The sequence below is a fragment of the Mesocricetus auratus genome, unplaced genomic scaffold, assembly GCF_017639785.1.
Source record: "Mesocricetus auratus isolate SY011 unplaced genomic scaffold, BCM_Maur_2.0 Super-Scaffold_100007, whole genome shotgun sequence".
NCBI classification, from domain to species: Eukaryota; Metazoa; Chordata; class Mammalia; order Rodentia; family Cricetidae; genus Mesocricetus; species Mesocricetus auratus.
The window spans coordinates 30,999,302-31,027,126 of record NW_024429191.1 but is presented as its reverse complement, the minus strand read 5'-3'; the positions used below and the strand labels follow the sequence as shown (position 1 = coordinate 31,027,126).

The window sequence follows — 27,825 nt, the reverse complement described above, 5'->3', positions numbered from 1 at the left end:
AAGGAGCTGGGTGGTGTGGTACAAGCCACACACCTTTAATCCCAGCACTTGGGAGGCAGAGGCAGGTGGATCTCTGTGAGTTAAGACCTCATATATGATTTAACATATGTTTCCTAAAAACAAGTTGTTAGACTAGGCAGGGTGGCACAGGTCTATAATCACACCCTGGGCTACAGAAAAATATCTTATTGGATTTCTCTGTATTGTTTTGGAAGCTGTCCTGAACTCCCTCTGTAGACCAGGCTGGCCTCGAACTCACAGAGATCCGCCTGCCTCTGCCTCCCGAGTGCTGGGATTAAACGCATGCGCCACCAATGCCAGGCGAAAAAGACCTTATTTAAAAAAAAATGCCGCCGGGCGGTGGTGGCGCACGCCTTTAGTCCCAGCACTCGGGAGGCAGAGGCAGGCGGATCTCTGTGAGTTCGAGGCCAGCCTGGGCTACAGAGTGAGTTCCAGGACTGACTCCAAAACAATACAGAGAAACCCTGTCTCAAAAAACCAAAAAAAAAAAAAAATGCCATCTAGAATAAATGAAATTAAGCCAGTAATGGTGGTGGTGCAGCATAATCCTAGCACTGAGCGGGTGAAAAAGGAGTTAAGGCCAGTCTGGGTTTCGAGATCCCGTCTCAAAAAACAAACAAAAAATCCAACAAAAACCAATCAACGTAAAAAATTACAAGCAAAACTAAACACGAATGCGGTGTTAAGTATCTATCGGTGTTAAGCTGAAACTGGGAACGCAACGCTCCAACGGTCATGGCGCCAGACCGCCACGGACCGCACCAGCCAGCATCACTGGAAGAGAGGGCAAGAGCACGGGCGTCTTAGGACACCGCGCTTAGGAGGAGGCCGCACTGGGGGCCTCAGGCGACCCTAGCACCCTTTTCTTGGAAACCCAAGATTCGGCTACTTCCTCCGGGCGACCTTGGACTTAGGGGCTTCCTCCGGCTCATTTATCCTCTTTTAGGTTGTTAGTATGGGACGGGGTGTGCGGTGGGGATGACAGACTGTCGTGTGGTTCCCCCCTCCCCCCGACAAAAAGGGACACTTCAGGCGCCCGCTCGATGACCGGAACCGTACGCAGTTCTGACTCGCGCGCGTTCTAAAATGAGGACAAAGCCCGCCCGGATCTAGAGCGCGCGCGCGGCAGCAGCCAATAAAATGCCACGACAGTGGTGAGTGGCGGTTGGCGCCACCCAATGAGAATAGTTCTTGTTAGGAGGTGATCCCCGGCTCCGGCATTATAAAGAGCTCCACGAGTTGGCATTGTCAGGCGGTGGCACCGCGCGGGACGGAGCTGAGGTCGCGTCTGTGGCCTGTGGACGCCGGCAGCCGAGCGGCGCGACACCGTCGGTGGACGCGGACGAGCTCCCGGGGGTGCGGGTGCGAGCCCGGCCAAGCCCGCGGCGCCTTCCGCGGCGAGTAAGGCCTCGCGGCGTCATCGGCGGCGAGGTGAGCGGCCGGGCCGCGGGCGGTGGGCGGGAGTTCGGGGAGTGCCGCGGGGCCTGACGCGCCGTCGCCGCTCGTTGCAGGAGCCGCTGCGGCCTGGCTAACCATGTCGGACGCGGCTGAGGAGCAGCCCATGGAAACGGCGGGCGCCACCGAGAACGGACACGAGGCCGCCCCCGAAGGCGAGGCCCCGGTAGAGCCGGGCGCCGGGGCACCGGCCCCCGCAGCCCCGGCCGCGTCTGGGGGCGGGACCACGGCCACCCCGAGCGGGAACCAGAACGGCGCCGAGGGTGATCAGATCAACGCCAGCAAAAACGAGGAGGACGCGGGGTAGGTGCGGCCGCGGGCCGCCGGGCCGCCGCCTTTGTTCCGGGGCAGCCTTTTGTTGGCGCCACGCGGCGGGGGGAGGGGCGGGCGGCCCGCCGAGCGGTGCTTGGCGCGCTCGCCGGCGGGCCCGGGCGCGGTTAGGCGCATTGGAGTTTGCAGGAGTTTGCGGGGTCGACTTTGCGGCCGCCCTGGGCTAGTCGCGGGGTGCTTAGACTGCAGCGGGCCTCGAGGCGGGAGGCCCCGGAAGAGGAAAAGCGGCCGACCTCGAATCGGGCCGCGAGCGCTGCGTCTGGGCTGCGTGGGCGGAGTTGGCGCGCGGCGGGCCCGGCCTAGCCTGCCTCGGGTCGAGGGGCGGAGCCACGGCCTGAACCCTAGGGCGGTTTCGGCCCCAGGAAACCCAGAGTTCCTCGGGACCAGTTCTTGGGAGGCGGGGAAGAACGGAACGGGAGCTAACTTAAATATAGGAGTGCAAAACACTCTTAAACTTGTGAGGGGTTATGGGTCACGTTTGTGATCAGGTTGGCCTTTTTCCACACTGTGGGTATACAACCTCCGTCAGATGTGAATTTCAGAAGAGTCGAGATGCCAGAGTAACACGGGAGGGATCAACTTGGAAAAAAAAGGAGCGCCATCTCGGGCTGGCCCATGGGACGGTGGTTTCACAAGCCCTTGCCAGGAAAGTGTATCCGGGTCAGACTTGTAAACACCACATCCCGCTTCTAAGATTTGTGTTCGTTGTCTTCCTTTCAGAAAAATGTTCGTTGGTGGTCTGAGTTGGGATACCAGCAAAAAAGATTTAAAGGATTATTTTACTAAGTTTGGGGAGGTCGTTGACTGTACGATTAAGATGGATCCTAACACTGGACGATCAAGAGGGTTTGGGTTTATCCTATTCAAAGACTCTTCCAGTGTAGAGAAGGTAAGCTGGGTGTTAGCAGCAGTCTATTAGGATTCTGAGCTCAAATTCCTGTTTTGAGGGATAGTACAGATTGAATGGGTTATGTGAGGGAGTTATTTTGGAGGATTACCGTTCATACTGTCTTAAGGCTTATTGCATATGAGGAGGGCAGTGAGCTGGGCAAGAACTAGAGTCTTGCCTTCAGCCCTCCCTTACTATGTGTTTTTATTTTATTTAATTTTTTTCTAAGACAGGGTTTCTCTGTAACAGCCTTGATTGTCCTGGAACTCACTATGTAGACCAGACTGACCTCAAACTCAACTGAGGTTCTTCTGCCTCTGCCTCTCAAGTGCTGGGATTAAAGGTGTGCAGTCACTGCCACCGGCTCTTTATTATCTTTTATATATGCCTATTCATGGGCTTGCTGTTAAATATTTTGCTGTAGGATAGGCTTTTTTTTTTTAATAGAATTTTAATTGGGATGGGACCCCAATTCCTAAATATCAGAAATGGTGAAAATGCATGCATTTATGCTGGGTGGAAAGGATTTCAACATGAGATTATCCAGTGTTCTTTGTTACTGCTTCAATGAAAGGAGGTCTTAAGTAGGGAACTACTGGTTAGGAAGGAGAAGTATAGAGCATGGGCAGAGGCTAGTGGGGGTTGGCTTATAGGTATTCAGGTGGTTCTCTGTATTGAGGCTTAGAAAGTCAATTTGGCTTGGCCCCAGAGAGAATTAAGTGCCCCCCCTTTTGTTTTGGTTTTACGAGACAGGGTTTCTCTGTATTGTTTTGGAGGCTGTCTGTCCAGCCGGGCCTCGAACTCACAGAGATCCGCCTGCCTCTGCCTCCCGAGTGCTGGGATTAAAGGCGTGCGCCACCACCGCCCGTCTGAATTAAGCCCTTTTTGTGTATTTGTGTTGGATTGGACCTGACATGACTCTGTTTTACACAGGTCTTAGACCAGAAGGAACACAGGCTGGATGGTCGTGTTATTGACCCTAAAAAGGCAATGGCTATGAAGAAGGATCCTGTGAAGAAAATCTTTGTGGGAGGTCTGAACCCTGAAGCCACAGAAGAAAAGATCAGAGAATACTTTGGCCAATTTGGGGAGGTGAGTATGGCTGTTTTGTCCTGTTATTTGACCTTGCCTGGCCAGTGTATTAGCAGGGTTTTCTCATCTTTTCAGTGGTCTTTTGGCAGGGTTGTATGTGGGTACCAGAGGTTTAAACCTGAGCTTTGTTTTATGTTTTTACAGATTGAGGCCATTGAGCTTCCAATAGATCCCAAGTTGAACAAAAGACGGGGTTTTGTTTTTATTACATACAAAGAGGAAGACCCTGTGAAGAAAGTTCTGGAGAAAAAGTTCCATACTGTCAGTGGAAGCAAGGTAAGGTGTCAGAAACGGCTTTACCTGCTTTTGGTTTTTGGAGGTGTAGGTTGACTGACCCTTTGTTAGTAAAATTTTACTGTTTTTCTGTAGTACACAATGCTGATAAAAGCAGTTCTTTAAAGAGGCTAAGAGCACTAGCTCTCAGGAAGACCCTGGCCCATTCTGAGCACCCTTGTTGGCTCACAGCCACCTATAAGCCTGTAACTATAGTTCAAGGGCTCTAATGCTCTGGTCTCTGTGGACACAGTGCACTGTATGTACTAGGTATATTGATAAAAACTAAAATAGGTGTAAGGAGGCAGAGTAAGCAAGGCTTTTGTGAATAGACCTGCTGACTAGATTCTTTGGTGCCTGATTTAGTGGTGTTGGGGATGATACAGTTCAGGGGTTATGAGACTTGCAGTGGTCTTAGGTTCTAGAGCTCAGTAATTTAGTATGTTTACATATGTGTGGATGTTTTTCCTGTTCCAGAGTTTGTTCCATTTAGGTGTGCTTTAGTCAGCCCTACTGTAGGCCTAAAAAGGACTGCAAATGTGGAGTCATGTTTAGTGAAGAAATAGATTTTCAAGTTGGTTAGGATAGAAGGTGTGGCACTGGCTGTAGCTTACTGGAGAACTGGAGTGGCAGCCAGATAAGGTAGGGTGAGGTTCCAGGAAGGTTCTTGCCCTTCTCTTGGAGTATTAAAAACTTGGGTTGGGGAATTAAAGCAGACAGGTGGGGCATTCTTAGTTATTCCAGTAAACAGTGATTTTTTTTGTTTGTTTTTCGAGACAGGGTTTCTCCGTATTGTTTTGGAGGCTATCCTGGAACTCACTCAGTAGACTAGGCTGGCCTCGAACTCACAGAGATCCGCCTGCCTCTGCCTCCCGAGTGCTGGGATTAAAGGCGTGTGCCACCAACGCCCGGCGACAGTGACATTTTTTTTTTTTATTTTTTTGGTGTACCTTCATGTAAACTAGGAAGAGCCTTGAGCCCTCTGTGGTAGTGAAAACTGCTGCTGGTGAGCCTTAGAAGTAAACATTCAAATTACTTAGTCTTTTCCACCCCACCCCTTTGAGATAGGGTTTCTTTGATTCGCTCGGACGGTCCTAGAACTCTAAACCAGGCTGCCCTCTTGTCTCTCTGCCTCCTGAGTGATGGGATTAAAGGTGAATGCCACCACCACCTAATTTATTCAGTACCTTTAATTCAGTAAGATAAAATCAGGCAAAGCTTGATAGGAGATATATGCATCTCATTGCTTCCATGGCAGAACTGCAGCTCTCTATAACATGCTAGTTTGAAACTTGGAAGAGTTTTGTTTGTTTTTGCATCCCAGTGAAGTGGGTTTAACGTTACTTTTTTTTTTAATGGGAATGTAATAGGACTGCCTTTAGAAACATCATTAAGTAAAAGCATTTATATTCCCTTAAGTTATCAGTCGTGAAAGTGAGTCTGGGTTCTGTTCAGATTTAGATGTGAAACATATCTCATTGGACCAGTACTTAAAGAGGAGGGTAGCAATATGGCTTCCAACAATGCCTCATGCTTGATTTTATCTGTAAGGTGGAGGTCGGCTTGCCGTCCTGTTAGAATATTTGCCTAGGATGAGTACCTTCTGCAAAAAGAAGAGTGAAAAAGCTTAGTACCTGTGGCCCTGGGGAATTCTAACCTCGCCTTGCCCACTATGGCTAGCTGCTCTAGTTGACCTGTTTTTCATCCCTCAAACTTGTAGTTTTAGCTGTCGTTCTAGAAGTTTCCAGGACAGGTGAGGGCAAGAGTTTTGGCTATAGCAGTCTTTGTAGCATTCCAGACCTGATCTGTCCCTCAGAACTTGACCCAGTGTCTTCTTGGCTTTTAGTGTGAAATCAAAGTTGCCCAGCCTAAAGAGGTGTATCAGCAACAGCAGTATGGCTCTGGGGGAAGAGGAAACCGCAATCGAGGGAACCGAGGCAGTGGTGGAGGTGGAGGTAAGTGGAAGCTGGATGAAGACTTTCCCTGCCTGCAAGGAGCTTTCTCTGGCTGTCTTGGGATTGCCTCTCGGTGTTTCTGTGCAGTGGGGGTGGGCAAGCTGGGTGTGAAGTGGGTACAGCTCAGGGAGTGGTTTTCCTGGGTGGAGGCTGTGCTTGTGCTGCTATGGCTCATGGCTCCATGGATTGAAACAGCCATATCTTCCTCATTGTGCAGCTTGGGGCCCCAGGCCAAGGGGACATTTTCATTGCACTGGGAGAATGATTGGGGCACAGTGTATTGTGCTTAGCTTTGTGGCTGTCCTGATTCTTGGTACACACATACCTGTGGGCAGAAAGGCAAAGCTGTGCCAGGCGCTTAGCTCCTTCCATCCCAGGCCCCTCTAACTCCAAAGCCTGAACTGCATCTTTTTCAAGGCAAAGCTGCCAAAGGGAGGGTGGAGGTGACCAGAGGGTGATTTGAGTGTGAGTAAGCTTCCTATACTCCCAAGTGAAGTTACTGGCGTCTTGGCCTCCTGGATTGCAAGGCTGGGCCTAGGGCCCTCTAAACCAGAACAGTAGCCTCTTGGCTTCTACCTGAGTTGCCATAGTAACCCCGCCACCCAAAGGGCAGGATTTCCTCCATCCTAGCTCCTGCGTGTGCTAAATGGTCCATGGGCCCCTGTGCCCTGCTCCCCCCACAGGTCAGAGTCAGAGTTGGAATCAGGGCTACGGCAACTACTGGAACCAGGGCTACGGCTACCAGCAGGGCTACGGGCCCGGCTATGGCGGCTACGACTACTCGCCCTATGGCTATTACGGCTACGGCCCCGGCTACGACTACAGTAAGTAGGAGAGGGAGGCCCCATCTACTTCCTCCTAGGGGAGGCAGGTCAGATAGTGCAGAGGCCGCTGGCAGCAGGGGCTTTGGAGTCAGACAGGCCTGGTTCAGGCACTGGAGCTACCACATAGAGCTCTATCCTCTGTTCAGCCTTCTCAGTAAGATGAGAAGCTGGTGTTGCTGTGAAGAGAGGCTACATGGTGAGGATGTGGCAAGCGCCTGGCACTGGGTAAAAATGTACAGTTAAGTAGTAGCCACAATATTGTTCTTATTCCTAGGTCAGGGTAGTACAAATTACGGGAAGAGCCAGCGACGTGGTGGCCATCAGAATAACTACAAGCCATACTGAGAGGCAGCAGGAGCGGCCGACTGACGACCGCACACGCTTTGTTTGGACGCGGAGTGAACACAATTATGTACCAAATTTAACTTGGCAAACTTTTATGGCCTGTCCCATGTGCATCTTATTTAAAATTTCCCCCCGGAAATCACTCTCCTGTTTACTATTCCAGAGCTCTAGTTGTAGGCAGCGTGTGGCGTCTCAGAGGCCAGAGCAGCATGGGGGGCTGATTTTTATTACCAGGTTACCCTGTACTAGATTGGAGGGTCTGCTTCCTGCTGCTGCTCTGCAGCCTGGACCTGTGGACCCTGGTTGTAAAGTAAACTGTATCTTAGGAAACCAGTGTCACCTTTTTCACCTTTTAATTTTATATTATTTGTGTCATACATTTCCAGTAATGGAAGTGTTAATTTTACTGTACTTTTTGGTACCTTTTGGGAATCTAATGTATTGTAAGGTATTTTACACGTGTCCTGATTTTGCCACGACCTGGATATTGAAGCTATCCGAGCTTTTGAAATAAAAATTAAAAAACCCCCACGCCTGGGTGCTCTGTGAGACCTTGCCCAGTGTTGGAGGTAATAGATGCTCTGGGACTAGGGTCTCCTGTAGCAGGGGTCCTTCAGCTGTTTCCCCACTTGACCTTTTTACCATTTTGTTTCCTTAGCCTCTATATCTAGAGAACATCTTACAAGCATTATGCTCTAGATCCTTAGTTTCTTACTCAGTTATCAAGCAAATGCAAGTTGAAGTTGGTGTATCTCCTGGTGGAGGTGGGCCAAACATAAGTCCCGCTTACCTGAAGGGTGCTTGACTGAGTTGGGCTGGATCCTGAGTGTTTTACAACTCCTTACTTTTTCTTCCATATCTAGAAAAAAATACCACAGATCTACCCTACATTATTCCCCAGTTAGGTTATAGGGTGCTTGGTATGATAGTTGGAATCCCTACCCAGGCGTGTCCCACAATTTCCCTAACACAGATAGTCCCATGTGTGAGCCCAAAGCAGTTCTGTTTCTAGTTAAGTCCATAATCATTCATACAACTCCTAGAGCTGAACCAGTTTGAAACATCCACTAGGGATTGGGTTTAACTAATTAACACTTAAGTGACAGGGATAGAGGTTCCTTGCTGGTGTTTTCATAGAACAACCACTTTGGTGTATAGTTGGTAGTTTCTTTAAATAGAGGGAGACCTTGGGCTGCTTTTGATTAACCTTGAGTGATTTAGAGGTTACTGGGAGAATTTCATTGTAGTCAGCCATTCATTTTAGTCACTCAGCAGTTGAGGGTACCCTGTTTTTTGAAGATAAAGTTCTAGTCATTAAAGGTATATGCACCACTGGCCTGGCCTGACTTGAGGATTTTTTTTTTTAACCTAAGGCAGCCCAGTATTATCTTGGATGTGATCTCACCCTATTCCACCTACCAAATGCTGTTATCACCAGTGGTTACCGCCATGTTCATCCCACTGTTCAAATTACGTCTATGTATGTGGTATTGAGGATCAGACTCCAGGGCCTGATACATGCTAGTTGAGTTCTATTCGAGCTTACCAGTTAGAATGTCATCCAGCTTTGCTACCAAATGCTGTGCATTATCCAGGCTGAAGCACATTGGAGGCTTGAACTTCAGGACATTCCTCCCAGGGCCATCAGTGCTCAATAAAATGTAGTTCTCCTTCAGCCTGTAAGAACAAAACACTTTAAAAGTCTTGGTTCTCTGTCTTAACTGTCTCTGAAGATAACCTTGAACAGGTAGGCACCCAATTAGTTGGTCCCTACCCAAGGTACACTGTCCATTGTGCCAAACCTGCCACTTTTTTTTTTTTTTTGGTTTTTCGAGACAGGGTTTCTCTGGTTTTGGAGACTGTCCTGGAACTCACTTTGTAGACCAGGCTGGCCTCGAACTCAGAGATCCGCCTGCCTCTGCCTCCCGAGTGCTGGGATTAAAGGCGTGCGCCACCAACGCCTGGCTCAAACCTGCCACTCTTATGTAGCTCAGGTTGTCTCAGGCTGGCCTCCAGCTCAAGAGTAAACCTCTGCTTCTGAGTGCTGGGATTAAGGATGTCCTAAAGTTCCATAAGGTTTTGCTAAATTGCCCAGGCTGGCCTTGAACTCACCTGTGGACCAGGCTTTAAAGGCTCTGATTATAGTAATCCAGCTGTCACATCATCACCATGTCCACCCAGCTCATTATCTACCTAGTCCAGGTGCTGATGACTTCAGTGGTATAAAATGATTACATTCTTTTTGATTCCCCAGTCTTTGTCCCAGAGAGAAAAAGTTGGATCAGACCCAGGGCAAAACCCAACCATGCTTAGGATGACTCAGTTAAGAACACTAGCCTGGGCCCTGGCTTTTATACCTGACAATCTCTGATTCCCCCACTGGAGTGGATACTATAGCTGAGGCCATTTACTACTGACTAGGTAAATTTAACACATCTTACAATATGAATAAAGGCACATTCAAACTCAGGAATTTTTATGGTTGGCATAAGTCTGATGTTAGGTGTGGGATGTCTCAGGTTGGCTCCTATAGGCTTTCAATCAAGGATTAGGACCCAGAAAGCTGCAGACTCATTGCTATAGGCCACACAGGAACCCACAGGAAAAAAAAAATACCTGGAGATCAGGTATTCTGCTTCTTCAGTTGCTGGTGTCCTCAAGGTCTCATCTTTGATCAGATCCACACCAATGAAGAGTCCAGTGCCCCTGGAGGATTTGACATCTTTATATCTATGGTCTCTGCCTCACTTTGCCCTGGCCTGAGCTGCCCCCTTCACCCTGGAGAGATTGATCCTAATGGGGTTGGAGAAAGGCTCAGGATCCGCAGAATCCCAGTTCCTTCCAGAGACAACATAGATGGTTTTTATCCCAAGGTAGGAAGATAGAACAATGCTGAACCCTTAGCAAGTATTTGGTTAATGCCTGTTGGTTCCAGAACTTTACCTGACATCTCCAATGATAGGGTGCTTGGCTTTCTGCTGGCTGAGGTGCTCCATTAGGAAACTGCCCACATTAGTGGCATGAGCCTGGAGTTGTTCTGTTTCCAAGACATCCAGGACTGCCAGCCCCACAGCACAGGACACTGGGTTGCCACCAAACTGAACCAGGGGACAGCAATGTCAGATGCTCTGCCAAGTGGACCACAATCCCATGGAATTGCCACAATTGGGAAGGCTATAGGCCCAAAGTCTTCACATTTAGGGCTGTTCTTTTCATAAACTGGTCTACTGGGAGTCTTCAACCACGTATAAGGTAATCAAGAGACTTAGAACTAGTCCAGCCTCTCTCCTGACCTATGGGCACCAGGCATGTACACGGTACACAAAAGACATGGGTAAGACCCACACAAATCTTGAAAAGCCACATAAGCAGAAAGTGGGGATTGACTTAATTAGGAGTTTCTGCCTAAGCCGGGCAGTGGTGGCATACACCTTTTAATTCCAGCACTGGGGAGCAGGTTTACAAAGCTAGTTCAGGACAGCCAAGGATACACAGAGAAATCATGTCTTCTACAGCTTTCTTCATGACTACCATAGTCAAGTCTGAATATGAAAGCTCAATGTTTCAACACCTGCCTCCACCCATCTCCACTGCTAGGATTAGATTCCTACAGTTCTGCCCAGCCTTTTACACCAACGCTAGAGATTAATTTATGCCCTCACATGTACAGTAGCAAATGGTCTTACCTACTATTTATCCCTACTATTTAACTCAAAGCTGGCCTTTAACCCCTTAAGTAGGGGACCTGATTCTTCTTCCTGTAGAAGACTACATCAGCACCACCCTCTTCTGACCTTCACGCAGCGCATACCATACAGTAAAAACCAAGATGGCTTGTAAGGTGAAGTCCCTGCTAGGATTGTCTGATGACTGGAACCTGAGAGAGTGAGAGGGCAAGGACCGACTTCATAACATCCTCTGACTTGTATGTGTGCTGTGGAACACATGCAACTCCCCCCAGTATATGCAAAGTAACGAACTACAAAACCTGTACACTGAAGTGGGCTTGTTTGAGCCCAGGTGTTTGGGGGATAGCTTTAGCAACAATGATAATCCTCCCTAGTGCCAAAATCAAGCCAGAGCCTCAAACCTGTGTAAACAAGCCAACTTAATAAAAAAGGAAAAAAAATGACTTTTAGAAGATAGAAAAGCATAATTTGAAAAAGCTGCAAGAGCCTGGTAGAATGGACTATGTGTCTCTCGTTGTATGCAGAAATCATAACCCCATTATGATGGTATTAGGAAGTAGGGCCTGGCTGGGTGGTTAGTGTCTCATACCTCTTTCCCTTGTGGATTTTTCCAGTAAGGGTTTCTGTGTAGCATCTTTGGCTGTCCTGGAACTTACCCTGTAGACCAGTCTGGCCTTTGCCTTCCTGAGTGCTGGGATTAAGGCGTGCACCTCTACTGTCCAGCGACACTCAAAAGTGGCAAAAACAGGTGGAGCTCTTGAGTTTGTGGCCAGCCTGGTCTACATAGTTCCGGGCCAACCAGGGCTGTATTGTAAAACCGTTTCACAACGATTGGGTGCGGGTGCAGGTGCGGGTCTATATGGATGGGTGCAGAGGTCAGATGTTAATCCAACCTTGGGTGTGGTAGATGTTCTTAGGAGACACTAGGACCTGGAACATACCAGTAAGACTTGCTGGCTGTCCCACAAGCCCAGGATTCCACACTCGGCCTCCTAACTTTGAGATTATAGGCCTGTGTTACTAAAGCCCATCTTTTTAAACGGGTTCTGGGATTTGATTTGGTCCTCAGGTTTGCAGGGCAAACTACTACACTATGAACTGAACTATCTTGTTAGCCCTTTAAATTGTTTAGGAGGAGAATAAGACACAACCTAAGGGATATAGCTTAGTGACAGAATTTGGGCTCCAGCACTGCCCTGATCTATAAAGATGTATTTTGTGGGGCTGATGGGATCAAACCAAGGGCCTTGCGCCTGCCTGCTAAATATATGCTCTACCACTGAGCTACATACACGTCAGCCCACAGACATTGTAGACATAAGCTAAGCATTTTCGTACACTGGGCAACATGCTTAGTGCCCTATATGTATTCAAAAGTACAAGCAACAACCACCAAAAAAAATTAGACAATTTGGATCATCTAAATTTTTTTTTTTGTTTTTTTGAGACAGGGTTTCTCTGTGGCTTTGGAGGCTGTCCTGGAACTAGCTCTTGTAGACCAGGTTGGTCTTGAACTCACAGAAATCAGCCTGCCTCTGCCTCCTGAGTGCTGGGATTAAAGGTGTGCACTACCAATGCCCGGCCTATAATTCACTATTATATAGACCAGGCTGGCCTTGAATTCAGCAATTCATTTACTTCTGTCTCCTGAGTGCTGGAATTAAAGATGTGCACCACCACATCTGGTTTCATATAAAATAGTAAAAAATTTTGGGCCAGTGAGATGGCCAGGGAGCTCAGTATGTAAGAGCCAGCTGTGCAAATCTGATGATGAGAGCTTGGTCCCTGGAATCCAGGTACCAAGTAGCATGGAGGTGCGTGGTTTTAACCCCAGAACTTGGGAAGCAGACGCAGGAGGATCTCAATGAGTTTGAATCTAGCTGGTCTACCTAGGGCTTCACACTGAGCTCTGTCTCAAAACCAAAATAGAGATGACTGATAATATTTTTGTGGTTTCTCGTAAATACATAAAGGAAGTAAAGAGTTCTGCCAATTGGATGCACATATGCATAGTATACACCACTGGCAGGACACTAATCTCAATCTAGGAATGTGTATATCTTTCATACAGAAACAGACAGACAATGCATTTACACAAATTTCCACAAGCACTAGCAACTAAAGAATGGAAAAAGACACAAACTAGCACTTCACAGAAGAGGGAACACATTGGACAGTAACCAGGAAGAGGACTGTGGAAGAGGCTCAGCAGGTAAGGATCGTCTCTACAATCCTGAAGCCCAGTTTGATCCCTGGGACCCACATTGGTGGAAGGAGACAACTGATTCCTGCAAGGTGTCCTCTTTTGTGTGCACACAACAGGGTACATAAAATCTATTAAAACTAAAAAACAGAGGTACTTCACAAAATCGGGATTTGGGGAACAGCATATCAAAACCATATGGATTACCATTGTATATTTTCCTTGACTGGCAAAATGTTTTTCTTGTTTTTTTAAGACAGGGTTTCTCTGTGAAACAGTCTGGCTGTGCTGGAACTCATTTTGTAGATCAGGCTGACCTTAAAACTTAGATCTGCCTACTTCTGCCTCCAGAGTGAGGGGATTAAAGGCGTGCACCACCACTGACTGCTAACTGGCAAAATGTTAAGTGTTGATGAGAAGTGGAACATGGAAGTGAATTTGTGTAGTCCTAGCACTCAGCTGGGCCAGGAAGATTGCCATCAGTTTCAAGTCAGATGGATTATATATTCAGTACCAGGCCAGCTAGGGCTTTTCACAGTAAGACCCTCTCACAAGTCAACAAACCCCAAACAATACACTACTAGTAAGCTATTTTGACCTGTGAACTACTTTGGAAAACGTCATTATCTTTTTTTTTTTTTTGTTTTTTTGTTTTGTTTTGTTTTTCGAGACAGGGTTTCTCTGTGGCTTTGGAGGCTGTCCTGGAACTCACTTTGTAGACCAGGCTGGCCTCGAACTCACAGAGATCCGCCTGCCTCTGCCTCCCAAGTGCTGGGATTAAAGGCATGCGCCACTAACACCCGGCTCCGTCATTATCTTTTAAATTGAGTGTGGACACACCCTCTGGTCCAGAAATTCCACTTCTGGGTTAATTTGTAACTGATCTTTCTGCATATGGAGAACAGATTGTAGTACTGTTCATAAGAACAGCCTCAGAGTGCATCAGCAGGAAAAGCAAGCGAGTGACAATATATTTGGTTCTTGGTAATATAATGTCAGGTGAAAAATATTCACAAAATCCCTAGAGTTAATGTGCATCATGAGAGCAACTAGAACAAAAAAAACATGGTTCAGAATCATTAGTGAAGGGACAAACATCTGGATGGATAGATGCAAGGATCCATCCCCCCTTTTCTTAAAGATTTATTAGGTCTACTGCCTGCATGCTAGAAGAGGGCACCAGACCTCATTAGAGATGGTTGTGAGTCACCATGTGGTTGCTGGGAATTGAACTCAGGACCTCTGACAGCCATCTCTCCAGCCCAGGATCCTCGTTTTTTATCTGAGGTGACAGCTCATGGGTTTGTAAGTAACCAAATAGAGCTGGTGAGATAGCTCAGTGGCCTAAGGTACCGGTTGTCAAACCTAGTGGACTGAATTAGATTCCCAGAGCTCATGATGGAAGGAGCAAATGACTCCTGAAAGTTGTCTTCTGACCTCCACATGAGTAGCTGCGTATGTATCCATACACAAATGAATAAATAAATGTAAAAACCTTAGCAAAAAGAGCCAAGCAACCAGCTGGTTAGAAGAGGGCTATATAGGGACATCAACTGCGGCTCACCTCCAGACTCTGCTCTTGATATCTGTCTCCATTAACTTGTCTCTCAGCCCTGTGTCTACTTGCCTGGAATGTCCCTTGTATTCTCACAGTGGACCATCCTATACTGTGTCTACTAAGCTAGGCTCTCCAGTGTCCCAGTTGAGTCTAGGAGTGTTTCTTGCCCTGACATCAGGCCCACCCAGGGCAGAGGCTGTCTGTTATTTGGGCAGAGTAACGGCTCCTAAAGTACCAGAGCAGATGTCACTCCCCTCCTCAGACTGACCCTCATTGCCTTTCTGACATCTTGCCAAGTGCTGACTTCCTTCAAAGTTTAAATGGCAGGCCAGGCCATGGTGGCACACGCCTTTAGTCTCATCACTTGGGAGACAGGCAACTACACAGAAAAACCCTGTCTCAAAAAACCAAACCAAAACAAAAAAATTCAAATGGTTTTTTGTGGAAATTATGGTGAGCACCCAAGACCTTTCTGCTTCTGGCCAGATTCAGTTTCCTGACTACACCTTGTTCTCTGTGCTGGTGTCAAGAGATTTTTCCAAAGAGTAGTTAGACCTCATCTTTCTATGAAGAAAATTCTTCCTTGGGAGTCAGGTGTACCTCCATGCAAAGTGTTTGCATAGCAGTAATAGGCCTGGGTTTGATCACCAGCACTTTGAAACAAAAGACAAAAAGCCAAGCAACACACCCCTTGCTGTCTTCAGGGTCATGGACTCTGTTTCTGCAATGGGAGGAGGAGGCCCTGGCTGAGGACCTGCTCCTGCTCCCACCCTGCACCTACAGCCTCAGAATCACCTATGTTGGGTGTATGTGAGCTTCCTTTCGGGAAAATCTTGGCCAGTGCTCCAAGGACAGGGAGCCATCCTTCCTCCACGACATGCTGTAGACTTCCTGTCTCCAAAGCTAACCAAAACACTCCTCTCATTCAGCTTCTTCAACTTTCTGACTGTAGCATCTGCCACAGGTAGGCAGCTTCTGCCGGAAGGAAAGGGGTCTTGCATTCTGTGTGTTTTATTCTGTGATAGCATTTGGGTTAATACTAATTTTGAAAAATGTTTGACAGTATTTAAAAAAAATCTGACCTGGGCCAAGTGAGGCAGCACACAACTTTGATTCAGCACTTAAGAGTCAGAGGCAGGTGGATTTCTGAGTTTGAGGCCACTCAGGACTACCCAGTGAGTCTCTTAATGTCTGTCTGTCTGTCTGTTGCACACACACACACAAAACAAACAAAACTGATGTAGCTTCCTGGAGGATGGCATTTTAGAAATCTGTGCTAGGCACAGTGAAAAGCCCTGGAGCCTCCACGGACTAAGGACATGGTGATCGAGTGGCAACTAATAGAGCATTTGCCCTGCAGCTTTGCTCACCGTGTTGAAGTATTCTATACCCGTGGCTTCAAATGCTCTTGACACAGCTTGGGTAGTGACCACACAGGCAACAGGATGGCCATTGCCGATGGACTTGCCCATGGTGACAATGTCAGGGACAAAGCTTTCCCCCTCCAGCTGGAAGGCCCAAAAGTGCTTGCCTACCCGGCCAAAGCCAACCTGGATCTCATCTGCAACAAAGAGCCCTCCGGCCCTGCGAATATGCCTGTGGAGGATACATAGCAGACAGGGTTGTGGTGAGAAGGAGAATAGATAGCAGACAGGGTTGTGGTGAGAGAGACCCATAGCTGAGAAGTCCTGGGGTGGGGTGCTGTGTCTCACTTTGGGCAAATGGCTGGCCTTATCTGGGCCATTATTTCTTTGAGGGTTTTGTTTCAGATCCTTCAGGGAGGCAGGCTAGGCTATAGGAATTTGGAATAGATCTCAAGAAACCCAATTAAAAAATTAAAAGCCTGCTCACCTTTGCGTAGAGCCTGCCTGCCCCTTTACTCACTCTGCCACCTGGGAGAAGTAGCCAGCAGGGGGAATGATCTGCCCAGCCACACTGGGTAGAGACTCAGCAAAGAAGGCTGCAATCTGTGGATGAGACAGAGTTCAGTGTGCCTTGCTAATAATATTGGCAATGAGCCTCCCTTTGGATGCTATGTCACATCTGAGGGTGTGAGTCATCCCCTTGTACTTGGGCTTGTTGCAGTCAACTAAATTCACTCACACACATTCACCCCATAAACCCTTTCTCCCTGGTCCCTATGTGGTGACCAGCAACAGTCTCACCTCACTGAGAGCAAAAATGTGGCTTCATCCTTACCTACGCCTTCCTGTAATGTGTCTTGCTGACACCCATTGTCTCATGGCTGTCACATCTCAGAGTCTGCTTCTTGTCTGTGGCTACTGCAGATGCTGTCTTATGGGATATCTCTTCCTGTCTCTCACACTGCCCTCGGGAAGATGCCTCAACCCAGACACTGAGGTTATCTGTGTCCAGCTTAAAACTCTTTGCCCAAACATGTTTTCCCTATGTATCCCCCTGGAGGGCTGCTTTGGAGGCCTCATGGGACAGCTGATGGAGTGAGGAAGGAGGTCCTTATTTACTTATTTTCTGAGGCAGGGTTTGTCCGTGTAGCTCTGGCTCTCCTGGAACTCATTCTGTAGATCAAGCTGGCCTTGAACTCATAAGATCCTCCTGCCTCTGCCTCCAGCACTGGGATTAAAGGCGTGCGCCACTACAGTGGTTCTTTTGAAGTGTTTGTGGAGTACCAGAGCTCTTCAGCTGGTTCTGCTAACCTCTTTGGCACCACAGTCTACCTTTCTTTTCTTTTTGGTTTTTCGAGACAGGGTTTCTCTGTATTGTTTTGGAGGCTGTCCTGGAACTCACTCTGTAGACCAGGCTGGTCTCGAACTCACAGAGATCCGCCTGCCCCTGCCTCCCGAGTGCTGGGATTAAAGGCGTGTGCCACCAACGCCCGGCCCTTTCTTTTCCTCACAGCCAGTTGCTAGTAAGTGTGGGCCTTGTTCTCCCCGGATATACACTCCCGTCTGCCTCTCCACAGAATCCCCATAGACTGCCCTGGGAAGGCAGCCTCATGGACCTGTCTCTGGACTGCTCCAGTAAAATATATTCAGCATGCAACCCAAGACAGAACAGCACAGTCCTCAGGTCTCCTCACCAGTGTTGAGGTCCCTAGGTAGAGTTCCAGGCATATGGGTCCTGCCTGCTTGTCTAGGCCCATCTGACAACCTGCTCCACCTAGCCCCAGTCACGTGGCCCTCATCTCTGTACAGGTGCCTGTTCAGGAAGCTCTTCCTGTCCTGCCTCCTACCCTACCTGGAATGACTAAATCTTACCTTTACTTTGAAACTCCATAGTAACCTCCTCTAAGGAGCCTCTATCCATCCACACTGCTCTAGCCCAGGCCGTGGGACCCATACTTGCTCCAATATGTTAAAACTAGGTTGGACAGCCGGGTGGTGGTGGCACACACCTTTAATCCCAGCATTCGGGAGGCAGAGGCAGAGGCAGGCCGACCTCTGAGTTCGAGACCAGCCTGGTCTACAAAAGCTAGTTCCAGGACAGCCTCCAGAGCCATGGAGAATCCCTATCTGGAAAAATTAAAAAACAAGCAAACAAAAAAACAAAACTAGGTTGGGCATTAACAAGCCTCATCCCTTCTCCACACTAGATTCTCACTCAAATCATAATCAGGGTCTCATTCTACTCTTTTCTTCAGTACTGAAATTGAGCCCAGGATGTCTCACACACATAAGTAGGCAAGCACTCTAACACTGAGATACATTCTCACCACACCTTCCCCAGCCTTTCTTTGAGATGAGTCAGTTCCAGCCCTGAATGGCTTAGAGCTTCCTATATAGACTACACCAGCCTCAAACTCAAGTAAATCTTATCTGACTCTGCCTCCTGAGAGCTCGGATTAAAGGTGTGTACTACCACACCAGGCTTTCCACATTTCTTTTTACTTTTGAAAAAATTCCAGGGCTGGAGAGAAGGCTCAGTGGTTGCTTTTCCAGAGAACCTGAATTCAATTCCCAGTACCTACATAGTGACCCACAACCATATATAAATCTAGTCTCTGGGTATCTAACCATTCTCTAATCCCCAAGGGCACTGCACACACATAGTGCACAGACATACATGTATGCAAAACACCCATGCACACAAAATTAAAATTATTTTGTATAGGGTCTCACTAAGTTGCTCAGGTTGACCTTTGTATATATATAGCCACCAAGTCTGGGCCTCAGCATCTTGTCAGTGGATTTTACATCCTCTGGACAGATGTGGGTGTGGTTACCTTCCTGCCCTTCTCCTGTGCGATGTTGACCACATTCTTCACCTCATTGGCATAGGCCTCTGCTGGATTGGGGTGGTCCTCCCGGTAAGGACCCCGGTAGGTGTCTGGGAGAGGAGCCTGTAGGGAGAGACACTGCCATGTCATCCAGGCTTGGGGGTGGAAACTCACCTGTGGCGATGTGGGCGTGCATACCACATGGACCCATTCCTTCTGGCCATCCAGGTCCCGGAACTTGTAGGGACTGATGTCAATCAAGGAGCTCAGGTGACCGTGATAAGCACTAGGGAGAAGGAGGATGTGGGCTCAGGCTCTGGTGGCATTTACTCCTGGGATAAGCCCTAACCAGTGTCTACCACTTTTGAAGACAAAGCACAGGGTACCAAGTCCTTGAGCTGGGGACAAGTGCAGGCTTGGAGTGACTTCCTGCAAGGCCACTTGCTAGCATGCCACAATTCTAGTCACCTGACCACTCTGGGCTCAGTTTTCTCCTCTGTAAAGTGGGAGCATAGAGTTACAATACATCTTAAATCTTAACTGGTCTCTAATGGCCTTTGGTCTCTAATGCTTATGGCGCTGATTTCACTACCAGCTGCTGTTCTTTCAGAAAGGTAGGCTGAAGTCAAGACGTCCAGGGAGCTGTCACTGGGGTCTGGGTTTCATGCCACACTGGCTTTCCCCCTTACGGTCCAAAGTCAGAGTCCTGCTGACCCTCCCAGACCTGTGGAGCCCAGGCTTTGGAGAAGCAGGGCTGGGAGTTACACTTACTGGTCCAATACTACCACATCCTGGTGTTCTGTGTACTGACGAGCCAGTCTCAAGGCCAGGTCATTGGCTTCTGACCTGTGACAGAAAATATGGGCATGACTTGGGACATCACCCAAGCGCTTTCCATGGAGGAGCCCTTTCAGCATTGAGAGCATTCTCAGGGCACAGTTTCCTTGGCAATATGTATAGCCTTCTGTGCATCAGGGCAGAGTGAGAACAAGAGGTGCCCTCTTAAAACTTACATTATGATGCATTTGCTTTTTGTTTTTATTGGGAGACAGGGTTTCTCTGTATAATAGCCCTGGCTATCCTAGAACTCACTCTAACTCAACAGACCAGCATGGTCTGGAACTCACAGAGATCTGCCTGCCTCTCCCTCCCAAGTGCTGGGATTAAAGGCGTGTCCCATTATTGCCCAGAGCTGATGTATCTTGAAAGCCAAACAAGACAGAGTGATCATTTCTGTGTCACCACTGGGCACGGGGTGCTCAGGAAGACCCACGTGAGGCTCCATGTAGGTAGAGGCTGTTATGAGGTAAGATGTGTTCTAAAACTACTACACAGGAGCCCTAATTCACAGTACCTCAGAATGAACTCATTTGGAGATGAGGCCTTTCAACAGGCTAGTTAAAAGGAGGCCCTGGAGCAACCCTAGCCTAATCTGATTGATGTCCATGAGAAGTGGTGTGGATTCACAAATACCGGGGGCCTTTGCACAGACCCTGTCAGGTGTGTAAGAAGGCATTCATGTGCTAGGTAAGGAGCCAGGCCTCTGAGCACACAGATCCTACTGACACGATGGTCTGAGACTTCTAGCCTCCAGAACTTGGAGAAAATACATTATCTTTCTTTCTTTGAGATAGGATTTCTCCATATACCCCTGGCTGTCCTGGAACTCACTGTGTGACCAGATTGGCCTTAGACTCACAGAGATCCGCCTACCTCTGCCTCTCAAGTGCTGGGATTAAAGGCATCACCATGTGTGGCCTGAGAAAATACATTTCTATTGCATAACCTCCAAGTCTGCAACCTTTTGTTAGGGTTACCCTACCCGTCAATATAATGGGGTCAGTGATATATCTGCAAAGGGTAATATTTGCCCTAAATCCTGAGGAACTTTCTAGGACTCTGGAACACAACAACAGGCCCTCTTCTGTCTGGTATGTTTAGGCAATGGAGGGAAGGAAACTGGGGCAGAAAAGTGGAGAGATATGTAGGGCCATGCTCCTGGGACCGAGGAGGAGACTGATCATCTCCTTAGCACATTTAAAGCCCCCCCCCCAAAAAAAAAGAGAGACCATGAAGCAGAGAAAAGATGTGACTCTGCTCTCTCTCTCTCTGTCTCCCTCCCTCCCTCCCTCCCTCCCTCCCTCCCTCCCTCCCTCCCTCCCTCCCTCCCTCCCTCCCTCCCTCTCTCTCTCTCTCTCTCTCTCTCTCTCTCTCTCTCTCTCTCTCTCTCTCTCTCTTTTTGAGGCAGCCTCTGGCTATTTCTAAAGGGAATGAGGTGGGAGTGAGGAGGCCCTGAAGGCTGCCTGATGAAAACCATGAGGATGAGCCAAGAGAGATCCTGGGACAGATAGGGAGAACTGCATGTGTGGTTTCTTCCAAGTGAGATAGTATGTGGGTGGTGTGTGTGTGTGTGTGTGTGTGTGTGTGTGTGTGTGTGTGTGTGTGCAGGGCATCAGGGAGAACTAGTAATATGATCTCACATAGGCATTGGTAGATGGCAGCTTTTTATTTTAAAAATTATTTTATTACTTGACTTGTTTTTGTGACAGAGTCTATGTTTCACTGCCTGACCAGGCTGGCCTCTAACTCACAGAGATCCGCCTGCCTCTGCCTCTCAAGTGCTGGGATTAAAGGCATGAGCCAGTGTGCTCAGGAGAAGGCAATTCTTGGTTGTTTTTGAATAAATGAAGTTGGAGATGACTGTCAGATGTCAGAATGGCCACTTAGAACCTTAAGTGGAACCCATGGGCGGCATCTAGGTTTTTATTTTTTATTTTTAAAAATTTATTTATTGCCGGGCGTTGGTGGCGCACGCCTTTAATCCCAGCACTCGGGAGGCAGAGGCAGGCGAATCTCTGTGAGTTCGAGACCAGCCTGGACTACCAAGCGAGTTCCAGGACAGCCTCCAAAGCCACAAAACCCTGTCTCGAAAAACCAAAAAATAAAAAAATAAAAAAAAATAAAAATTTATTTATTATGTATACAGTATTGTGTCTGCATGTATGTATGCCTACAGGCCAGAAGAGGGCACCAGATTTCATTACAGATGGTTGTGAGCCACCATGTGGTTGCTGGGAATTGAACTCAGGATCTCTGGAAGACCATCTCTCCAGCCCCAGCATCTGGGTTTTTAAAAAATCTTTTTTATTTTTCAACTATATGAATGTGTGTCTGTGTGGAGGTTTTGTTTGTATAGTGCCAAAGGAGGCCAAAAGAGGGCACTGAGGTAGATTATAGGTGGTTGTGAACCACCTGCCATGGGTGCTGGGAACTGAACTTGGGTCTTCTGTAGAAGCATCAAGTGTTGTTCTTAATCACTGAGTCATCTCTCCAGGCCCTGCTATTTTAATTTAAAAGTATTTTGTGTGTATGGGTATTTTACCTGTATGTATGTCTGCGCGCTACATATGTGCCTGGTGTCTATGAAGGTGCTCATTGAGTTCTTTGGAACTTCAGTTACAGAGAGTTGTGAGTGACACATAGGTGCTTGGAATCAAACCCAGGACCCTGCTCAGCAGTGGTGGCGCACGCCTTTAATCCTAGCACTGGGGAGGCAGAGGCAGGCGGATCTCTGTGAGTTCAATCTCTACAGGGTGAGTTCCAAGACACCCTGGGATGTAACACAGGGAAACACTCTCTTGAAAAACCAAAAAAGGGTTGGAGAGATGACCCAGATGTTAAGAGCACTGGCTGCTCTTCCAGAGGTCCTGAGTTCAATTCCCACAACCATATCGTGGCTCACAACCATCTGTAATGAGATCTGGTGCCCTCTTCTGGCCTGTAGGCATACATGCAGACACAATACTGTATACACAATAAACAAACAAACAAATAAATCTTTAAAAAAAAGGGGCTGGAGAGATGGCTCAGAGGTTAAGAGCATTGACTGCTCTTCCAGAGGTCCTGAGTTCAATTCCCAGCAACCACATGGTTGCTCACAGCCATCTGTAATGAGATCTGGTGTCCTCTTCTGGCTTGCAGACAGACATGGAGGCAGAATGTTGTATTCATAATATATAAATAAATCTTAAAAAAAAAAGGAAAAACCACAAAAAACCCAAAACAAAACAACCAAAACAAACCAAAACAAAACAAAAAAACAAAAACAAATACACAAAACCCCAGGTCCCCTGGAAAAACAGCCACTGTTCTTTTTTTTTTTCAGGGGGAGGGGCAGGGCTTTTGCTGAGATCAAAGGCGTGGGCCACCACTGCCGGCTATAGCTACTGTTCTTAACTGCTGAGCCATCTCTGCAGCTCTGCAGCTCCAATATCTGGGTTTGTGATATAGATTTTTGAGTCATCAGCACATGGATGACATTTAATTCCAAGCAGATAGATGAAATCACAGAGGGGACAAAAGGAGTGGGACATGCCCCGCAGGACAGAGGAGGCGTGGCACTGGCAGCTGGTGAGCACCAGAGCCTGGAAGCAAGAGGAAAAAGCATCTCTAGGGAGAATGACAGCTGTCAAACTGTCGAGAAACAGGCTAGGGAGCCCAGAGGTCACAGGACTTGGCAACATCAAGTCACAGGAATCCACACGGAAGGAACTTGGTAGAGGGAGACAACGGGGACTGTCTTCCCTGTGCCTACCTCCTGTTCTTAACAGAGAGTTCCCAGCCTAGGCTCTCCCATCTCCTAGCCAGCTCCCCACTTCCTCCCGTCTCCCACCTATTATACTGTAGTACTAGAGATGGAAAAGCCTCGTGACACTAGGTAAGCGCTCTACCAAGTCGATGCATCTCCATATCTGTGAAATGACGGCAAATTCTACTGCTAAGTTCTTCAGGAGACTGAAGACTGTATGAGGCAATGATACTTGTGATTGTGCCTAAAACCCAAATGCTATTGTTGGATGTTCTTAGAATGTGGTGGTCATGTTCCTGACTCTGTATCACTGCCTCTCCCAGTCCAAATGCCCAACACTAGCCACTCTTGGTCCCCATCATGGTAGCATAGCTTCCTGATTAAAACTCTTTGGGGGCGGGGCTGGAGAGATGGCTCAGCTGTTAAGAGCATTTGCTGTTCTTGTAGAGGACCTATTTTCAGTCCCCACATGTAAGCTCACGACTGTCTGCACTGCAGTTCTAGGAGATCTGAAACCGCCTGGCCTCCACAGGCATCAAACATGCACATGATCCATAGATATATATTCAGGCAAATATATTAAAAACAAACATCGTCGATCGTTGGTGGCACTTGGGAGGCAGAGGCAGGTGGATCTCTATGAGTTTGACACCAGCCTGGTCTACAGAGTGAGTTCCAGGACAGCCTCCAAAGCTACACAGAGAAACCCCATCTAGAAAAAACCAAAACACAAACAAACAAAAACCCCAACAACAAAAAATATCGAACACTCACAAATATTAAAAGCAAACATCAAAAACACTAACCATCACTAGAAAAAAAAACAACCCTCACCCCAATTCCCTATAGCTTTCTAGCGACCTGAAGATAAACACAGCTGAGAGACCGCTCCCTGCCCTGCTCATTCTTTCCTCTTCCTCTGGTGGGTCACCACGCATGCCTTGCCCCTTCATGTTACAGGGCTTTTGCCCAGACTGGTGGTGACCAACCTTGACAAGCATACTTTCCCAGAGTGCCTTCCTCCTCCCTTAGCTACTACCTGAGTTACCTCAGGAGCTCTCAGCATCTCCATGGAGGCACAGTCAAGTCAGGACCCCCACTGCTTCTAGGCCTCATTACTCTGTATTCTTGCTCTAGAAAAGGACCCTTCCATAATTTCCTATTTCTCTGAAGATTTGGTGTCCCTTCAACTTGCTGACCTACACCTGAAGTCTGGATCCATGAGGAAGAAATAAAGAAATACATTACTTCACTAAGCCCCAGTGTGCCTGGAAGGGAGGCTGTGGTGTGTTCTACAGAGCGAGAACCTGGAGTCAACAGAAAAAGCTCTGGAGTCTACAACCAGGAAGCTCAGAGGCTTCTCCCTGAAGTGGGCTCCACTCCCCCAGGCAGCCCAGAGGCTTCTCCCTGAAGTGGGCTCCACTCCCCCAGGCAGCTTTACTACACTGCACCCACATGGGTGACTTTCTTCTTTGGACTTGTTTTCAACAGGGCATGTTGTCCACAGTTCACTTACCCAGAATTCAGGAAATAAAACACCGAGAGCTCCTTTGGCAGGGTTTCCGACAGCCTCTGGGCATAGTCCACAATGTTGTCATGCAGGTATCGGCTGTTGGTGTTGAGCACCAGGTTCTGTTCATGTGCAGCTTGGACCACGGTAGGGTGGCAGTGCCCGACTGCAAGAGGCCACCTCCATCACATGGCCGACTCCACCCAGCCAGCCCCACCAGACCCCCCCTCCATCTGCAAACCCATCCGAGGAGAGGAAAGGGCAGTTGGTGGGGGTGGGGGAGCACAGGGATGATGCTCTGGAATGGAAGGCCTCGAGAGAGATTCCAGCAGAAGGAAAAGATGGTTCTGTAGAGACTTCTAGAAAATCAGTGTTTTTAGAGAGGTATCTTGAGACCTTGGGCTGGAGGGGAATGGTCAGAGGGTTAAGGAGTAACAGAGTTAGTGCCAAGCATGGTTAAAGCAATTTACCAGTATCCACACAATTATTCAAAACCCCTGAGTCAAACTAGGTGAGTTGCTAGTTGAGTTTTGTTCCTTGTCCAATGAGCAACAAGGTTCAGGGCACTAAGTGACTTTTTTTCTCCCTGAGACAATGTCTCTCTGTGAAACCATTGTTCTGCTCTATAGACCAGGCTGGCCTTTAACTCACAGAGATCCACCTGCCTCTCTGTCCCTTGAGTGCTGGGAGAGTCCTGGATTTTAACCTTTATCTGCCTCCAATGTGCTTTCTAACCCAAAGCCTTCCTTTCTGCCATCAGCTCTGATAACCCTAGTTGGCTGAATTCATACTTAAGTTTCCTGTAGTTCCCCGCCAACAGTCAATATAGACGTGAAGGCCTGCTCTTAAATAACCCCGTACAGGGCCAAGGATCATGCTTCATTGGTGGTCATGCCTGGGCAGGCTCCATAGGCCGCTTGCTGTGAGTTCCAAGTGGAACTTGGACCCTGATGCCTTATTCTCTGCCTCCTTCCTGGTTAAGCACAGATAGGGTGTGGGCCTTTTCAGGTTCCTTCACAAAGATTGGATGATTCTGTTCAACCCAGGCTGCCAATCAGATTTACAGCCTCGGCCTCCTCTCCTCCCTCACCAAGGGCGAGGCTGGTACTGACCATGAGCCACATTGTTGACACAGTCCAGGAACTCTCGTCCTTGCTCATCGTACAGGTACTGCCCTTGGCTTCGGATAATCTTAACAGGGTCCTCAGGAAAAAAGAGTCTGCAGGAAGAGCTGTGGGGACAGGCAAAGAATGGATAGCCCCCTCTAAAGACCGGAGTGGGGACTACACTCATCACAACCTCATCCACTCCTTCCCAGTGTCTGGAAAGGACAATAGCTGGCCTCCTTATTCCTATGAGGGACAGGACGGGCAGAAAGTTGCTGAGACAAGCTCGCTTAAGCCTTGGTGGCCCTCTCAGGTCTGCTTGCACATACACTAGTTCCTGTGGCCCTGGGGAAAGAGGCTTCGGGATGGTTTCCCGAAGAAAAGCCCCATGTTAAGAGCTGGATCTTAGGCCTCAGCATTCCTTGCCATCTCAGGGACCCTACTGCCCCTGGCTGGGGTGGCTAACTCCAGCCATCGCCTCCTCTCCACGTGGGAACGAGAGTCTTCCTCACAGGCCAAGAGCAGACTTTCTCTTAACTCTGTCTGTGACGTGACTCCCACCCCGGGCCAGGCCCAGCTCCTGTTGCAGGAAGTTGTCAGGGGCAAAGCCGGTCCCCCGGGGCAGGCGACGTCCCGGAGCTTCAGCGTGGCCCATGGCCGCTTCTAGTAAGCTGAGGCTGAGAGAGGCGGGGATGTCAGGGACTCGGGGCGAGCGCTGTGCGCGCCTTCCAAGCCCACACCCGGTACCTGAGCAGGCGGCGTCTCAGGTTCAGAGTGGCGGCCTTGGCACGCGAATCCGCGGCCATGTCGCCACGCTGTCAGTCAGGGCCCAGACTCTGCGCGCTAGGCCCGCCTCCGCCAGCTACGTTAGTTCTGGTCGGGGTTTCGGTGCTGGCCCCGCCCCTTGGCGCTCCCTTCCCGGCCTTCAATTATTCAAGCAACCTGCGAGCAAGAAAGCTGGCTTGTGATTCACGCCGCCGCACGGGGGCGCTCTGCGGTGGTCCGGGCTCGTACCATGCTCTTTTCTCCCACCCCTGAGATTTCCTTCCCGGGAAGGTGTTCCCAGGTCTTCCGGTTGAGCGGGACTTTGGACTGTGGCTGGGCACGCCCAAGCGGTTTGCCCTCTGCGCTTAAAGCGTGACTCCCTGTGACTGGGACCTTGGAAAGTCGCAGTCTTTTCCGGCCCGGTGTAGGAGAGCTCGGGGCCACTGCCGAGACAGACCACGGAGATCAATAGACATTTTTGGTAGGCCCAGGCAGGTGAACTTGACGTGTGGCTACAAGAAGAGAATATCGCAGTGGGCAGATAGAAAGAGGGTTGGGGGCCCGGCGTTGGTGGCGCACTCCTTTAATCCCAGTACTCGGGAGGCAGAGGCTGGTGGATCTCTGTGAGTTCGAGGCCAGCCTGGTCTACAGAGTGAGTTCCAGGACAGCCTCCAAAACAATACAGAGAAACCCCTGTCTTGAAAAACCAAAAAAAAAAAGAGGGTTGGGAACTTAAGAGTCCTTCTGTATGTTTTGTCCAGGAAACAGACCCCCAAAAGAAAGGGTTTTGCTCCCAGAAACACTGACTGTAGGTTTGCTGCAGAGGCGGGATTAAAGCAAGGCCTCCAGAACTAGCACATTGAGTGACAAGAGACCTTTGCGGTCAGGGAACTGGGAGAGCAGAGATACTCCCTAGATGGTTGGGCGCTGGGACCGATAACCTTGATGAACTCTGGACAAAGGCTTCGGATTGCCCTTCTGCAGGCCGGGGCAGTCTTGTCAACATGCCAGCCCTCTGCTCATCATC

The 27,825-nt window shown here is 48.7% G+C and overlaps 2 protein-coding genes and 1 long non-coding RNA gene across 11 annotated transcripts; 2 read left to right on the top strand and 1 right to left on the bottom strand.

The window, feature by feature from the left end:
* The first annotated feature begins 1,256 nt into the window (after positions 1 to 1,256).
* Hnrnpab (heterogeneous nuclear ribonucleoprotein A/B) lies at positions 1,257 to 7,715 on the top strand. 2 transcript variants are annotated; one of them, XM_040748567.1, is made up of 8 exons: positions 1,257 to 1,452; positions 1,533 to 1,779; positions 2,527 to 2,695; positions 3,629 to 3,787; positions 3,932 to 4,063; positions 5,907 to 6,015; positions 6,699 to 6,839; positions 7,114 to 7,715. In XM_040748567.1, exons 2-8 carry the CDS (start codon positions 1,556 to 1,558, stop codon positions 7,182 to 7,184), a joined length of 1,005 nt encoding a protein of 334 aa, XP_040604501.1. In that variant the 5' UTR covers positions 1,257 to 1,452; positions 1,533 to 1,555; the 3' UTR covers positions 7,185 to 7,715. The 2 variants fall into 2 exon arrangements, with proteins under 2 accessions (XP_040604501.1, XP_040604502.1); XM_040748568.1 differs by lacking the exon at positions 6,699 to 6,839 and having other exon boundaries at positions 1,258 to 1,452.
* On the bottom strand, positions 5,233 to 26,921 carry Phykpl (5-phosphohydroxy-L-lysine phospho-lyase). 8 transcript variants are annotated; one of them, XM_040748561.1, is made up of 12 exons: positions 26,781 to 26,921; positions 26,040 to 26,158; positions 24,934 to 25,093; positions 19,601 to 19,675; positions 18,836 to 19,115; positions 16,519 to 16,601; positions 16,005 to 16,230; positions 10,128 to 10,282; positions 9,801 to 9,890; positions 8,731 to 8,861; positions 7,975 to 8,064; positions 5,233 to 5,663 (listed from the first exon to the last, which is right to left on the bottom strand). In XM_040748561.1, exons 1-12 carry the CDS (start codon positions 26,837 to 26,839, stop codon positions 5,635 to 5,637), a joined length of 1,497 nt encoding a protein of 498 aa, XP_040604495.1. In that variant the 5' UTR covers positions 26,840 to 26,921; the 3' UTR covers positions 5,233 to 5,634. The 8 variants fall into 8 exon arrangements, with proteins under 8 accessions (XP_040604495.1, XP_040604496.1, XP_040604497.1 ...); XM_040748562.1 differs by having other exon boundaries at positions 7,975 to 8,043; XM_040748563.1 differs by lacking the exon at positions 5,233 to 5,663 and having other exon boundaries at positions 7,677 to 8,064; positions 18,836 to 18,952; positions 19,028 to 19,115.
* Positions 12,526 to 24,669, top strand: LOC121141323. The gene is made up of 2 exons (XR_005878197.1): positions 12,526 to 13,085; positions 24,555 to 24,669. It is a non-coding gene; the product is annotated as an uncharacterized LOC121141323 (long non-coding RNA).
* Positions 26,922 to 27,825: the final 904 nt, after the last annotated feature.

Coding starts and splice junctions, on each gene's coding strand:
- Hnrnpab (XM_040748567.1), top strand. CDS start 1,556: ATGTCGGACGCGGCTGAGGAGCAGCCCATGGAAACGGCGGGCGCCACC. Junction 3,788..3,931: donor ACTTTGGCCAATTTGGGGAG/GTGAGTATGGCT, acceptor ATGTTTTTACAG/ATTGAGGCCATTGAGCTTCC. Junction 4,064..5,906: donor ATACTGTCAGTGGAAGCAAG/GTAAGGTGTCAG, acceptor CTTGGCTTTTAG/TGTGAAATCAAAGTTGCCCA.
- Phykpl (XM_040748559.1), bottom strand. CDS start 26,839: ATGGCCGCGGATTCGCGTGCCAAGGCCGCCACTCTGAACCTGAGACGC. Junction 19,676..24,933: donor TTTTATTTCCTGAATTCTGG/GTAAGTGAACTG, acceptor TTTCTGTCACAG/GTCAGAAGCCAATGACCTGG. Junction 8,862..9,800: donor GCAGAATACCTGATCTCCAG/GTATTTTTTTTT, acceptor TTGTTCTTACAG/GCTGAAGGAGAACTACATTT.